We start from the raw sequence: 14,215 nt of genomic DNA, 5'->3' as shown, positions 1-14,215 counted from the left end.
GACGAAAAAAAAGGCTGCTCTGTTCATGAAGTTTCACTTCACTAAACATTTAACTTTCCCATTTTAATATACTTAGTTAAAAAAAAAAAAGCACTGTCCAAATTAAACGGACTAATTGTTAAGTAAGGCAATCCTGAGTCATAATCTTGTTTTCTAATCCCAAATCTAGAACTTATCTGAGCAGCTCTAAGGGAGACCTAACCACTCTAACCACTCTGGACTATAAACCGGGAATGGCAATATTTAGCATACAGAATTCTTGTGAGAATGACAGACCAAAATATCAGTCTAACATGGAGGGCAACACAACAGTATGTCCTCAAACTATCACTGCAACAATTATTGTCACCAAGTATAGTTCACCCACTTCTACCTGCCAGTGACATGCATTAAGGTAAAAAAGAGCAATGAAACAGCAGAAAAAAAGCGGAGGAGAAGAAAAAGCAACCACCACCCATAGACCTTCCACGTTTTTTAAATAAAAACAAAACAAAACAAAACTCAACCTACTAAATTCAAATATATACATACTCAAGTAACTGGAAAATAGAAATTTTACCAAGATAACTGACAGCTAGCATATCTTAAAAATCTATTATAAATACTTATAGAAAATGAAGAAATCAGAATTATGAGTGAAAATGAAATATATAGAGAAGATATATGCTTTTAAAATTCAATTCATGCATAAACTGGAAAACATAAATGAAGAGATGACTAATGAATGCCCAAGAGTCCCATTAACTTGAGCATACTATTCACATCAACCACAAAATCACTGCCCAATTTTAAGTGAAAAAAGCTTTTTCTTTAGTAATATTTTCCTGTTACCCCTTACAGACCACACTTAAATGCACAGATGCAATAAGAAAATAAAAATTTACTTACAGTCTGGTCCTTCCAAGTTTAGATAGGGGATATCCATGACCCTCATAAGAAATAACCTACAAGAAGAAAAGACAAACAAGCAATGGGCAATTTCCTTTAAAAGATAGGCGTTTTGATATTTTTAAGGTTGAATTAGAAAAAAATTTTTTAATAGGCATTTATATTTTTTAGTAGAAGATCCTTGATATCACTCTATTTGTAAAATCATTTCTATTATTATTATTATATTTTTTTTTAGATGGAGTTTCACTCTGCCGCCCAGGCTGGCGTGCAGTGGTGTGATCTTGGCTCACTGCAACCTCTACCTCCCCAGTTAAGTGATTCTCCTGCCTCAGCCTCCTGAGTAGCTCTAATTTCTGTATTTTTAGTACAAACAGGGTTTCACCACGTTGGCCAGGCTAGTCTCGAACTCCTGGCCTCAAGTGATCTACCTGCCTCTGCCACCCAAAGTGCTGGGATTACAGGCATGAGCCACCACACCTGGCCTTATAATTATAATTATAATTATTATTAGTTTGAGATGGAGTCTCATTCTGTCACCAGGCTGGAGTGCACAATCTCGGCTCACTGCAACCTCCGCCTCCCAGGTTCCAGCGATTCACCCGCCTCAGCCTCCAGAGTTGCTGGGACTACAAGCGTATGCCACCACACCCGGCTAATTTTTTGTATTTTTAGTACAGATGGGGTTTCCCGACGTTGACCAGGCTAGTCTCGAACTCCTGACCTCAAGTGATCCACCTGCCTCAGCCTCCCAAAGTGTTGCAATTACAGGCGTGAGCCACTGCACCAGCCATGTAAAATCATTTCTAAAGCTCTGAAATTCATTTCAGAGACTTTTCTCCTGGGCCAAATATTTATCACAAATAGAAAAAACAAACAAGCAAGCAAACAAACTGGTATCCCCAACAGTTCCTGGCACTCAGTAGCAGCTCAATAAATATTAGCTAAATGAACAAAATTAATCACCAAAGAGTCAAGGGAAAGTCCTCCACAGAGCTGTCGTGTTAGTCCAAGTAAACAGAAAGAAAATAAATATTACCCATCTTACCAATCTATGAACAAGTGTTCCTAAAAATTCTAAGGGTAACCCTTACAATGGGCATTTGTGAGCTGAGAATGACAGCACAGGTTTCTTTTTTTTTTAATGAAATGCAAAGTCACTGGATAAATGCTAATCTCTCTGAGTAAACTGTACAGTCTGAAATAAGCGACTGTCTCAAAAGCCCACATCATTATTATCATTTAAAACACACTAAAAGCACAAAACAAAACAATCCTTGGTAAAGAAAACTATCACACTAATATAAACCATAGCAGTCATTTTATGTTTATCTTCCAAAATGGGTACAAAGGGACTAAAAAAGAGTGCTTGTAAATTACAACTCTCTGTCATGCCATTCAATTTTCTTTTATTTGCAAGATTATGGACAAAATATCATGCATTCTGTTGTGTGTAAGATTATTTTAATGAGTTTTACTTAGATAACAATATATTATGCATTTCTGGTAGAGACAACATTATACAGCAAATTAAAAAAGCAATCTATGTGCCCAAGAAGCAATTAGTCTGGCTTCAGTGACCCACAGTTAAAGAACATTATTACCAGGCATTCAAAAGCCAAGCAGGGCCAGGCACAGTGGCTCACACCTGTAATCCCAGCACTTTGGGAGGCTAAGGAGGGTGATCACCTGAGGTCAGAAGTTCAAGACCAGCCTGGCCAAAATGGCGAAATCCCATCTCTACTAAAAATACAAAAATTCACTGGGCATGGTGGCGGGCACCTGTAATCCCAGCTACTCGGGAGGCTAAGGCAGGAGAATCGCCTGAACCCTGGAGGCGGAGGTTGCAGTGAACCGAGATAGCAACACTGCACTCTAGCCTGGGCGACAAGAGCAAAACTCTGTCTCGAAAAAAAAAAAAAAAAAAAGCCAAGCAGGGCAAAAGCTAGTTTACAAATGGAACCATCAGCATGAACAATACTGTTCTGGTAATGTCAGAAAAAACAAAGTCATAGTACTCTGTGGTTTGAGAATTTGTTGTCTGGCCTACAATTTAATAAACCAAATTCTATGGCTAAGAAACCAAATTTATTTTTAGTTTGCTAATTTAGGCTCAAGTGTACTATTCTGGTTTTGTAAGCTGTTTTAACCAATTTAATCAATACTCCCTGCGATGCCAGAAGACAAGAAGATACAAAAAGCACTTAGCATGGTGTGTTCTCAGTGAGGGCAGCTATCATTTTTTCTTAAATATTATTTTCCAGCATAAACAATACACACTGGAACTATCATTATTATCGCCTACCAGAACCTAATAATAACAAAAGTTATTCCTAGGTTAGTGAGCTAGTTAGTTAGATAAGCTAACTAACCTAGGAATAACTCTTGTTATTGTTAGTCATGCTTCATATAATTTTCAGTTCTCCGTTTAGTAAATTTAGAAATAGTCTCCAATTCTAAACACCAAATTTTTTAAAAAATTAATTTTAAAAGTTAATGAAGGCCAGGCACGCTGGCTCACGCCTGCAATCCCAGCACTTTATGGGACCAAGGCAGGCAGATCACCTGAGACCAGACTGGCCAACATGGTGAAACCCTGTCTCTACTAAAAATACAAAAAATTAGCGGGCATGGTGGCGAGCACCTGTAATCCCAGCTACTTGGGAGGCCGAGACAGGAGAATCACTTGAACCCAGGAGGCAGAGGTTGCAGTGAGTCGAGATAGCGCCATTGGACTCTAGCCTGGCAACAGAGTGAGACTCTGTCTCAAAAAAAAAAGTTAATGAAACGTATCAAGCAGCATCAAAATAACTGAGAAGAACAAAAGTTGAATCAACAAAATGTTCACTGCTAGACCATCGAATATGTCAATAATCAAAATCAACCTCAAGATTTGATAATACATGGAGGTCAGTAAATCATAGTTCAAAATTTCAATATAATACTAAGCAACCAAAATAACTATGAAAATGTCAAAACATGGATAACATAATTTTAAGTTTTAAAAAGGCACAAAATTTTATACTATGATTTTACCTTTATCAAATATTTATGTCATTAAGCCAAGAATAAAAAAAAATACCCTCCCCTCACCCGCCAACAGCTTTGGGAAACGCTGAGCTTTGTTTCTCAAAATTCCTTTTACGATCATTTTTTAAACTTTAAAGGCTACCAGAACTGAGAAGCCCAGGGAAAATAACTAGAGATTTTCTTAGAAAAAGCCAACCAAAAATGCCATCTGAATTAATCTTTCGTATACTGTGCACTACCTCACCTGGCTGGAAGGGAGAAAAATATAAATATAAAAATAAAAATATAAAACCACAAACTTGAATTTGCAATTCCTGTATTTCTGTTTACAATTCTGTTATATTGCTAAAGTCATAGGACCACAACAACAAATTTAGGAAACTCAGTGTTGTACAAATACCAGGAAGGATTATACTAACAAAGAAAAAGAAGGCTCTCCCAATTTCTCTTACCATTTAGATGTTTTTAAAAAATTTTTTTGAAAAATATTTTTTGTCAATATATAAGCTATGTGTTCTCTAATATTTCACCTGAATTTTCAATATTATCTCTGATTAAAGTAAGCAAAAATTTATTCTCAGCTAAAACACTCAAAAGATGTGTTTTTTAAAAATTTTTATGAGTATATAGTAGATGTATATATTTGTAGGGTACATGAGATGTTTGGATACAGGCATGCAATGTGAAATAAGCACATTATGGAGAATGGGGTGTCCATCCCCTCAAGCATTTCTCCTTTCAGTTACAAACAATCCAATGACACTCTATTTAAAAATGTGCAATTAAGTTATTACCGACTATAGTCACCCTGTTGTGCTAGCAAATAGTAGGTCTTATTCATTCTATTTTTTGTACCCATAAAAGCTATTTTTTAATGTAGTCAATCCTACACTATCTTGTTTGTTTACTCCACATTACCTTACACAGAAACCCCTTTCAAATGAATTATTAACAGCACTTCTCACTCTTCCCCTATACCTTCACCTTCACATCTGGGGTTTAGAGGGAACTGAATAGCTCCAAAGCTTGGAAGAACACGAAAACCAACTCTGTGTGACGTGGCAGACTGCAGCTCTGGAGAGTGCCACGCAATTGTGAAACTGACTCTAAAACTGTGGCTGTGCGTCTGTGGAACTGAACCAAAGCAAACTCTCCCAATGGCCTCCCACCGTCCTTATGCCATGCTGTTTGGAAGCCACTGCTCTGGTAACATCTCTGCCCTTCTGAAGTAAAATTAAAACATTTCAATATAGGCATGCCTCATCCCAGCTGGCTGTCAAAGGGCCTGCACTGACTCCCTGGAATGATTTGATAAAATACTTCACATATGCATCATCCAACTTGACAGTTTTCATCCTAGCATATGAGGAAATGCACTAGGCAAGCAGAAATGCTGATAAAGACATGAAAGGATGTTCCATCACTGTGAACTGTATTGAAGAACAATCTCTCCCAGAAGGACTTTCATCTGCAGATATCAAAAAGACACTCAGACTAACACTTGCACGAAACATTCTTTCTATTTTAGTGAAGATCCGAGAGGGTGTAACATGGTAAAGACCCTCAAGACTGCGTGCGGGAGTCTTGCCACATTTCTGAAAGCTTTCTGATGAAATATTATTTCCCCACTTATTCTCTAAAAGACTGACATTAACTTTATCAAACACTAAAATTAAAATTCCCATTAGATACAATGGCTAATTTTACAAAAGAATTCTATCCTAAGAAACAGTGTAACTCAAGTTCACATTCTAGATGCCACAGAGCAAGTTTTATCCTTTGTGGAATCTGTCATTTTTTAAATGTTGTATGAGTATACCACTGGCAGTGCTGGTTATCCTGGCTTTCAAACAAGTCCAGAAAGACTCCAGGGTAAAGCACAGCATACCAGGGTCTTTTGCTCAATACACTGGGTCAGTTCCACTCAGTCTCTTCACAGGCTACACAGCATACGCTACACAATACCTTCATCTCCAAAGAGCCCCACCTCATCTCCATTACCCATGTGCTGCATGGCACTCACAAAAAGCCACCCTCCAAACTTTTTTGTGAAACGGGCAGGACAGGCCAGGCGCAGTGGCTCACACCTATAATCCCAGCAATCTGGGAGGCTGAGGCAGGTAGATCACCTGAGGTCAAGAGTTCCAGACCAGCCTAGCCAATGTGGTGAAACCTCATCTCTACTTAAAAATACAAAAATTAGCTGGGCATGGTGGCGGGCGCCTGTAATCCCAGCTACTCAGGAGGCTGAGGCAGGAGAATCGCTTGAACCCGGGAGGCAGAGGCTACAGTGAGCCAAGACTGCACCACTGCACTCCAGCCTAAGTGATAAGAGCGAAACTCCGTCTCAAAAAAAAAAAAAAAAAGAAAAGGGCAGTATGACACTGTGTCCCAGGCTGCCTAAGAAGCCTCATTAGTCACTGAAGAATTTCATTTCAGATATAAAACTCCAGAACATAGAACCTTGAACCCTTAGCAAAATGTGCTTCCCCGCCAGCTGGATCAGCATCACCTGGGAACTTGTTAGAGATGCAAATTCCTGGGCACCATCTAAGACTCCTGACTCAGAAACTCTGGACTGAGAATCACCGAGTTAATAGGAAAACAGTATATTCAATATGGTGTTGTTAATTACCACTAAAGATGATGCAGCAATCAGCTGGATAATGACTTGTGCCAACTTCTCCAAAAGATATTAGTCTTAATGATTTGTTTATATTAAATCATTCTGTGGCTCATCCCTGTTAATCCCACTGCTTCGGGAGGCAGAAGTGGGAGAATTACTTGAGGCCTCGAGTTTGAGATCAGTCTGAGCAACACGGTGAGACTCCTGTCTCTACAAAAAGTAAATTAGCCGGGCAAGGTGGCTCGTGCCTGTAGTCCCAGCTACTCAGGAGGCTAAGGCAGCAGGACTGCTTGACTCCATGAATTTGAGGCAGCAATGAGCTATAATGTGCCACTGCACTCCAGCCTGGGCAACAGAGAAAGACCCTGTCTCCACAATAAATAAATAATTAAATGAACAAACACATAAATAAAATACTTAGAAAAACACAAAACTGGCCAGCCACAGTGGCTCACGCCTGTAATCCCAGCACTTTGGGAGGCGAAGGCAGGTGGATCACTGGAGGTCAGGAGTTCGAGACTGGCCTCACCAACATGGCAAAACCCCGTCTCTACTAAAAATACAAAAATTAGCCAGGGGTGGTGGCGCATGCCTGTAATCCCAGCTACTCGGCAGGCTGAGGCAGGAGAATCACTTAAACTCGGGAGGCAGAGGTTGCACCACTGCACTCCAGCCTGGGGAACAGAGTGAGACTCCATCTCAAAAAAAGAAAAGAAAAGAAAAACACAAAAATTTGACACATAAAATTTTAAAAAAGAAAAAAACTGCCAAGCATAGTGGCTCATGCCTGTAATCCCAGCACCTGGGGAGGCCAAGGCAGGCAGATCGGAGTTTGAAGCCAGCTTGGGCAACATGACTGCTACAAAGAAATACGGAAAAGTAGCCAGGTGTGGTGGCAAGTGCCTGTAGTCCAAGCTACTTGGGAGGCTAAGGCAGGAGAAGCCCTTGAGCCTGGGAGGCGGAGGTTGCAGTGAGCCAAGATTGAGCCACTGCACTCCAGCCTGGGGGTAAGAGCGGGACCCTGTCTCGAAAAAAAAAAAAAGAAACTATGAATTAAAAAAAAGAAAAACATAAAACTATTAAATACCAATGACTACCTCAAAATCCAGAAGGCAGTAACATAACATAAGCCTTCTACCACCCCTTGAAACCAGGAGGTCAAACTGCAGCATGCAACTAGGTTCTCTGCAAGAGATAAATTGGGCGAAATTACTGCTGACAGCTACCATTCTTGTTTTCAAGAAGATTAAAAAAAAAAAAAATTACTCAAATTACTCTCTTGGCAACTCATTAGCAAAAGTCTAACCTGTTTCTGTGAACTGGCTACAAATTAAGCTTTAGCCACCAATGCAGCACTAAAGATTAGCAAACACTTGAGGGAGTAACACACACAATACAAAAGAATCAGACACCTCTAACATTATCAAAATCCTCCACCCTTACCACAAAGCTTCAGACGCAAATTATGTAAGTACAAGTACACGAAGATCAAAGGTTATTCTATGATAACACAATGGCTTGCCTTGGACTGTGGCTTATCTAAGCCATTTGCTAGTAGTCTGGTGAATATAAGTGGGTTGCAAAACAATGCTGCTATTAACCCATTTTATGCAGCTATGCTCAAGAAAACAAAGTATGATATTCAAAAACGCATGCAAACAGTCCTAAAGGTGATTCAGGAATACTTTGGATGGAGACTCAAACCTCTGAGAACTGAAAAGATCATTACAGTTCTTTCAAATTCTACATTACCAAATCTATCTATAAAATCACAGATTTGATTCACAAAGGAAAGGAAATACTTCATTTTGCTCCTGAGGCAGCAGGCTTTCCAGTCCTAAAACTGATGGCAGAGGAGAAGCGTGAATCAGACAGGTGGCCACTTTAAGAAGCAGTTAGCAAAAAACGGTCACGCCCAGTGTTGGAGCCAGTGCAGTGCAAGGCATGCATGTACTGACAAGAGCTCCAGCCACGAAGGAAGGCTGTGAGTGTACCACGACAGATCTGGCTGGCAGGCCACTGAAGGCTGTTTACATGATGCTGACCACGAGTTTTAATGTGTTTGAAAATTCCTTATTGTGTGTGTGTGTGTGTGTATATATATATATATAATTCTTTTTAAAATATTTTAAGTTCTGGGATACATATGCAGGACATGCAGGTTAAATATGTATCTTTTAAATTGAGACAGGGTCTATGCTGCCCAAGCTAGACTCAAACTCGGTCTCAAGCGATCCTCCCACCTCAGCCTCATAAATGGCTGGAACGACAGGTACACACCACCGCACCTGGCTTTTTTTTTTTTTTTTTAAGTTATACAATTATATAACTAGTATAATCTCAATCAACAAATGAAGAACACTGATCTCAATTAGTAAATGAAATAGACACAGAACACAAACTAGCAGGAAATTCTCTAAGAGGACAGCTTTTTTTCTTCTGGGCTGAGGAATCATGAGTGGGATTTTTGTGTTTTAAAAAGAAAAAAAAAATTAAGTACAAAAATTCCTAACTAGAATAACATTTATCATGGCCTGTTCAGCCTCAGTTGATCCTCTCCTGTCTGGAAGTTATCGGTCCCCCTGTACTGAGAATGAGACACAGATTCTTCCAAGTTCAGCCACTTGCCCTTGGCCACCATGGAGGCCGACCCTGAGCTTCCCACTATCTGCCCTACACACGCAGGCCCTGTTCTCTTTCTCACACGTGCCTTTTAACCTGAGCTGTCTCCACAGCCTCCCTGTGAAATGGTAAGCCTAGAGTACCAGAGGGAGCAGCTAGGGACAAGGGTTTTCATCCTAAACCACTAGTCAAAGCCCTTGTGTATATAAGAGAAGCAAGTGTAAGCAAGTGCTCAGGATACAACATCCCAGAAACATTTTTTTATAATACTCAAAGGGCTGATTAAATTATAGCTTCACATGATGGCGTGGAGCCCTGATACAAAAAATGAGGTTGCTGTCTGAGGAAGAGCTTTGGGTAGAGCGAATTTTCAAGGCAACAGGAACAACAGGCAGTGAAGAGAGCCATGTGGCCAGAGATCAAAAGGACAAGCTTCCCACGACTGTAGTGCAAAGCAAGCTGCTACCTGGGCATGGGGCTTGCCAGGCACACCTGCTCCCACATACCGTGATCACCGTCAGGAAAACGAGTGAATCAGCATCTCAGGGTGAGGAGAGGCCTCAGAGGTGTATGGACACAGAGGCTTAGTTTGCATAATGACGCACACACGGGCCTGGATGATCTAGACAGACTTCTAATGTCATGACATGTGTTAATAAAGAAGAACAGAGTTTATTCTGGTCTCTCTTCCTAGCAAAAGGAAAAACCTCAAGCCCCCAAACTCTTTATCCTTCCTCCTAAGAACTCAGTATTTTCACTCCCCGAGTAAAAATGTGCATTCGTGTCCATCTGCTTTCTGCTTCCATCAAGACTACACTTCCGATTTCTCAAAAAAGAGATTTTCAAGTAAAATTGTACCCATCTCCTACCACTACAGACTGGGATACAGAAATGTTGAATACAATCTCAACACAATTTGGGCACAGAATTAATTTGCGGCTCACCCCAAGTCCCAAGCCTTCTAAAGAGAAACTGAAACTTTAACCGACTAGCAGCTCTACTGTACTTGCAAATGGTCTTGGTATTTCCTTCAGGGCAGAGCAGTAAAAGCACTTCATAAGAACCCCGTATGCAAGCCTCATCATTATACATATTTATGTGCTATAAAAAACTAATTTTATCATCCAGGGTAGGAAGCATGCAGACATCTCTCACAAAATAAGCTCATTTATTTTGCTCACTAAAGCTCCTGTGTAAAATAAGAGTAACCACTGGCTAGATGGGAGTGACTGTGGCATCAGTTATTTTAATTTCACTCAGGTAGGGGGAATACAGTTTTCAATCTAGCCGCTTACTGTTTTGACAAATAGAGCGTTACTCAACATTTGTCCTGAATCCAACTCGTGTCCTTTCTTAAATACATACACTAGAAACAAAGGCAAAAAAAAAAAAAAAAACAAAGGAAGAAAAAAAAAACCAGCAGCTCATTTCAACAGTCTCCAAACGAAGCATATCAAATTACATCAACTAAAAACATTAAACATTATACAAAGGCAATGCCTGCAGGGCCTGTAAAACAACATACTGTAAAGTGTCAGAGGAAACAAGCCCCACACAATCCAATAGCCTAAGTCAACATCTTTCAGAGTCTGTGCTCAGGCCAAACACTGAGAGAAACGGAAACCTTCTTTCAAAGAGACTAACATCGTCTCTTAAAAAGACATGCAACCAACTATAGCATTGTCCCTTATAGAGACTGTGTGCTATGGAGGAAGAATCCCTTCTGAGTGGAGCACAGGCTTGATTATCCCTGACTATGCCACTCCTGGGGCCCTAGGCAGATGTCTCGGCTTTAACATGGGCACATTTTCCCCTGCCTATGAGGGCTGCCTTTAGAAAAAATAGTCAATGCAGGTGACATACTGTGCATAGTGGAAGGTGTTCAATCGATAAGCTATTTGATAGGTAGCCCAAATTTCTTAGAGTATACTGCTAATCCTTGAACACTGCAAATTAAATGCTAAATAGTCTTGGAAATAACTATTGCCCACTTGCTCCAAGCCAGGACCAATGCAAGGCTGGAAATAGCTAAGAATGCTGACTTTACTACTAACATGCCTACAGTGGACTGAATGGTGGCCTCCAAAAAGATATGTCCACTTTCTACTCCCTGGAACCTCTGAGTGCTACCTTAGTTGGAAAAGGAGTCTTAGTAGATGTTATTATATTGAGGACCCTGAGATGATATTATCTGGGATTATACAAGTGGGGCCTCACTGCCATCATGTGTCCTCATAAGAGAGAGGCAGAGACAGACAGGACACACACACAGAGGAGGAGGAGGCAATGTGACCATGGAGACAAAGACTGGCGTGATGTGGCCCTAAGCAGAGGGATGCCAAGGAATGCCTGCAGCCAGTGAAGCCAGAGGAGGCAAGGGAGAGATTCTTCCCCAGAGCCTCTGGAGGGAGCTCGGCAATGCTGATGACTTGATTTGAAACTTCTGGCCTCCAGAACCATGAGAGATGTATTCACCTAAAACACTTGGTATTTTAAGCCACCAAGCTTGCAGTAACTTGTCACAGCGGCCACAGAACACTAATCCAATACCCTACAGAACACTAATCCAATACCCTACTACAGAGGAGGCAAGCTGCTTAAATATCATCCAAGGGTTGACTGATTTCCTTTTACCTCAACAAGTTACTTTTTAAATTATAATAATAAACAAGTTATTAAGCCAGAGAGAAATGTACTTTAAAGTAAGCAGAGCAAATACAAGACTAGAAGAGCTCAGCACGTGGACTGCCCCTACAGTGCTGCAGGGCTAGCATACCAAGTACAGGTTGCTGGGTGGGTGGCCTGTAAGTTTTCTTTAAAAAGCAGCCTTTTGATGCTGCCACAGAAGTGGCAATCAAGATCACAAGGCAGAAATTAAATAAGGCAGTATCAACTTGAGGCAAGCAGTCCCTCCCCTGAAGTAGCACTTGTTTCCAGTCTTAAAAAACCAGACTCAAGGCTTCACAGTAATTTAATGTGCCCTGTCTTTTGACTTTGTGAAAATCAGTGAGTGCATTAAACTTTGAGGGTAATCAAACCAAGCCAATTCATGGAGATTCTTTTTATTATGGTAACTTGGGGAGCCAAAAACGAAATAAACAAGACTTTGAAGCAAAATAAATGGCTTTGGTTAAAGTACGTGAGGAAGAAAAAATGCATCTCGTGTATTAGGGGAAAACATATTTTGTGAACTAGGGAAAAACTGGCTTCAAGCCTTCTGGAATCTGGGAGGCTGCTCGAAGCATCTGCAGTGCTATAATTTTACTCCTCCACGGCACCTGACTCCAAAATTTACACAATCCAGAAGAGGTTGAAAATGGGGACTCCATTTCTTTTTTTTTTTTGAGATGGAGTCTCGCTCTTTCGCCCAGGCCAGAGTGCAGTGGCGCTATCTCGGCTCACTGCAAGCTCCGCCTCCCGGGTTCACGCCATTCTCTTGCCTCAGCCTCCTGAGTAGCTGGGACTATAGGCGCCCGCCACCGCGCCCGGCTAATTTTTTGTATTTTTAGTAGAGACGGGGTTTCACCGTGTTAGCCAAGATGGTCTCAATCTCCTGACCTCGTGATCCGCCCGCCTCGGCCTCCCAAAGTGCTGGGATTACAGGCGTGAGCCACCGCGCCCTGCCGGGACTCCATTTTTTTAAAGACGTATTTCCTGGGCTCTTTATGATTAAAGAGTAATATCAACAATCATACCACTGTCCACATGCAGCCAGTTTATGATAAGCTGTGCTGCCTAGTCCAGGTTCATACCCATTTTTGGTAAAAGCTACAGGGGAGAGGATATCCTCTTTTAAAAGATTTGTTACTCCTTTATGCAAGCACATTAATATAAAATTAAAGGATAACTACTACCAAGTTCTTGGGAAAGCCAGCCAATAAGAAAGAAGGGGCCCATGATCACCACTGCTATAAGTGGCCTCCTTCCTGCCTTCCCTGACCTCGGTTCTGGCATCACCAGGTGCTTCTGGGAAAGGGATGAGAAGGGAAGTGCCCGGCACAGGCAGACAAATGGAGGAGGCTGTGTTCTCGACCCTAATGCCTCACAAATCACACAGCCTCACCAGCATCAGAAGGCTCAACACAAATTAGTGCAAATAACACACAGGTCAGGTGTTTTCTCTTCACTTACAACCCAACTTTGCAGCAAGACCTTTAAAATTAAGATGCAAAGACAGTTATAAAGCGTTTTCTTAAGAAGATATCTAAATTGCCATTCTCTATTAAAAAGTTTTCATTGGCATCATGTATGTGGGCCACTTTGCTTTTATCAACACAGAGAGACTGTCACCCAAGGGTCCTCAGCTCAGAACACACCACCTGCTGTGTTTTTCATTTCATAAAATGAAAACCTACCCAGCGCTGTGGGAGGCTGAGACGGGAGAATCCTTTGGGTCCAGAAGTTCAAGACCAGTCTGGGCAACATGGCAAGACCTCATCTCTATGAAAAACATTTTTTTTTTTTTACCTTTATTTTTTTTTGAGACGGAGTCTCGCCCTGTTGCCCAGGCTGGGGTGCAGTGGCACGATCTTGGCTCACCGCAGCCTCTGCCTCCCGGGTTCAAGCGATTCTCCTGCTTCAGCCTCCCACGTAGCTGGGACTACAGGTGCCCGCCACCATGCCCAGCTAATTTTTTTGTGTTTTTAGTAGGGATGGGGTTTTACCACATTGGCCAGGGTGGTATGAAAAACTTTAAAAAAAAAAAAAATAGCTGGGTGTGGTAGCATGCACCTGTACTCCCTGCTACTTGGAGGGTGGGGCAGGAGGATCCCTTGGGCCCAGGATGCAGTGAGCCATGTTTGCTCCACTGCACTCCAGCCTGGGTGACAGAGCCAGACCCTGTCTCAAAAAAAAAAATTTTTTTTTAAATGCCAGGCGCTAGCCGGGCGTGGTGGCCCACGTCTGTAATCCCAGCACTTTGGGAGGCTGGGGCGAACGGAGATCAAGACCATCCTGGCCAACATGGTGAAACCCTGTCTCTACTAAAAATACAAAAAGTTAGCAGGGCATGGTGGCACGCGCCTATAGTCCCAGCTACTTGGGAGGCTG

General features: G+C 41.5%; 1 protein-coding gene across 2 annotated transcripts in view; it reads right to left on the bottom strand.

Moving 5' to 3' along the window:
• Nucleotides 1–14,215, bottom strand: part of PARN (poly(A)-specific ribonuclease) — a 196,365-nt gene that overhangs the window by 120,243 nt on the left and 61,907 nt on the right. For both annotated transcript variants that reach the window (XM_003269303.3, XM_030798055.1), the window contains one exon: nucleotides 889–944. In XM_003269303.3, coding sequence (XP_003269351.1) covers nucleotides 889–944 — 56 coding nt within the window. The remainder of the gene's footprint in view (nucleotides 1–888; nucleotides 945–14,215) is intronic.

This window comes from Nomascus leucogenys, chromosome 18 (assembly GCF_006542625.1).
Source record: "Nomascus leucogenys isolate Asia chromosome 18, Asia_NLE_v1, whole genome shotgun sequence".
NCBI lineage: Eukaryota > Metazoa > Chordata > Mammalia > Primates > Hylobatidae > Nomascus > Nomascus leucogenys.
Note: the sequence above shows the minus strand (reverse complement) of the source record. Positions and strands in the feature narration are given on the sequence as shown.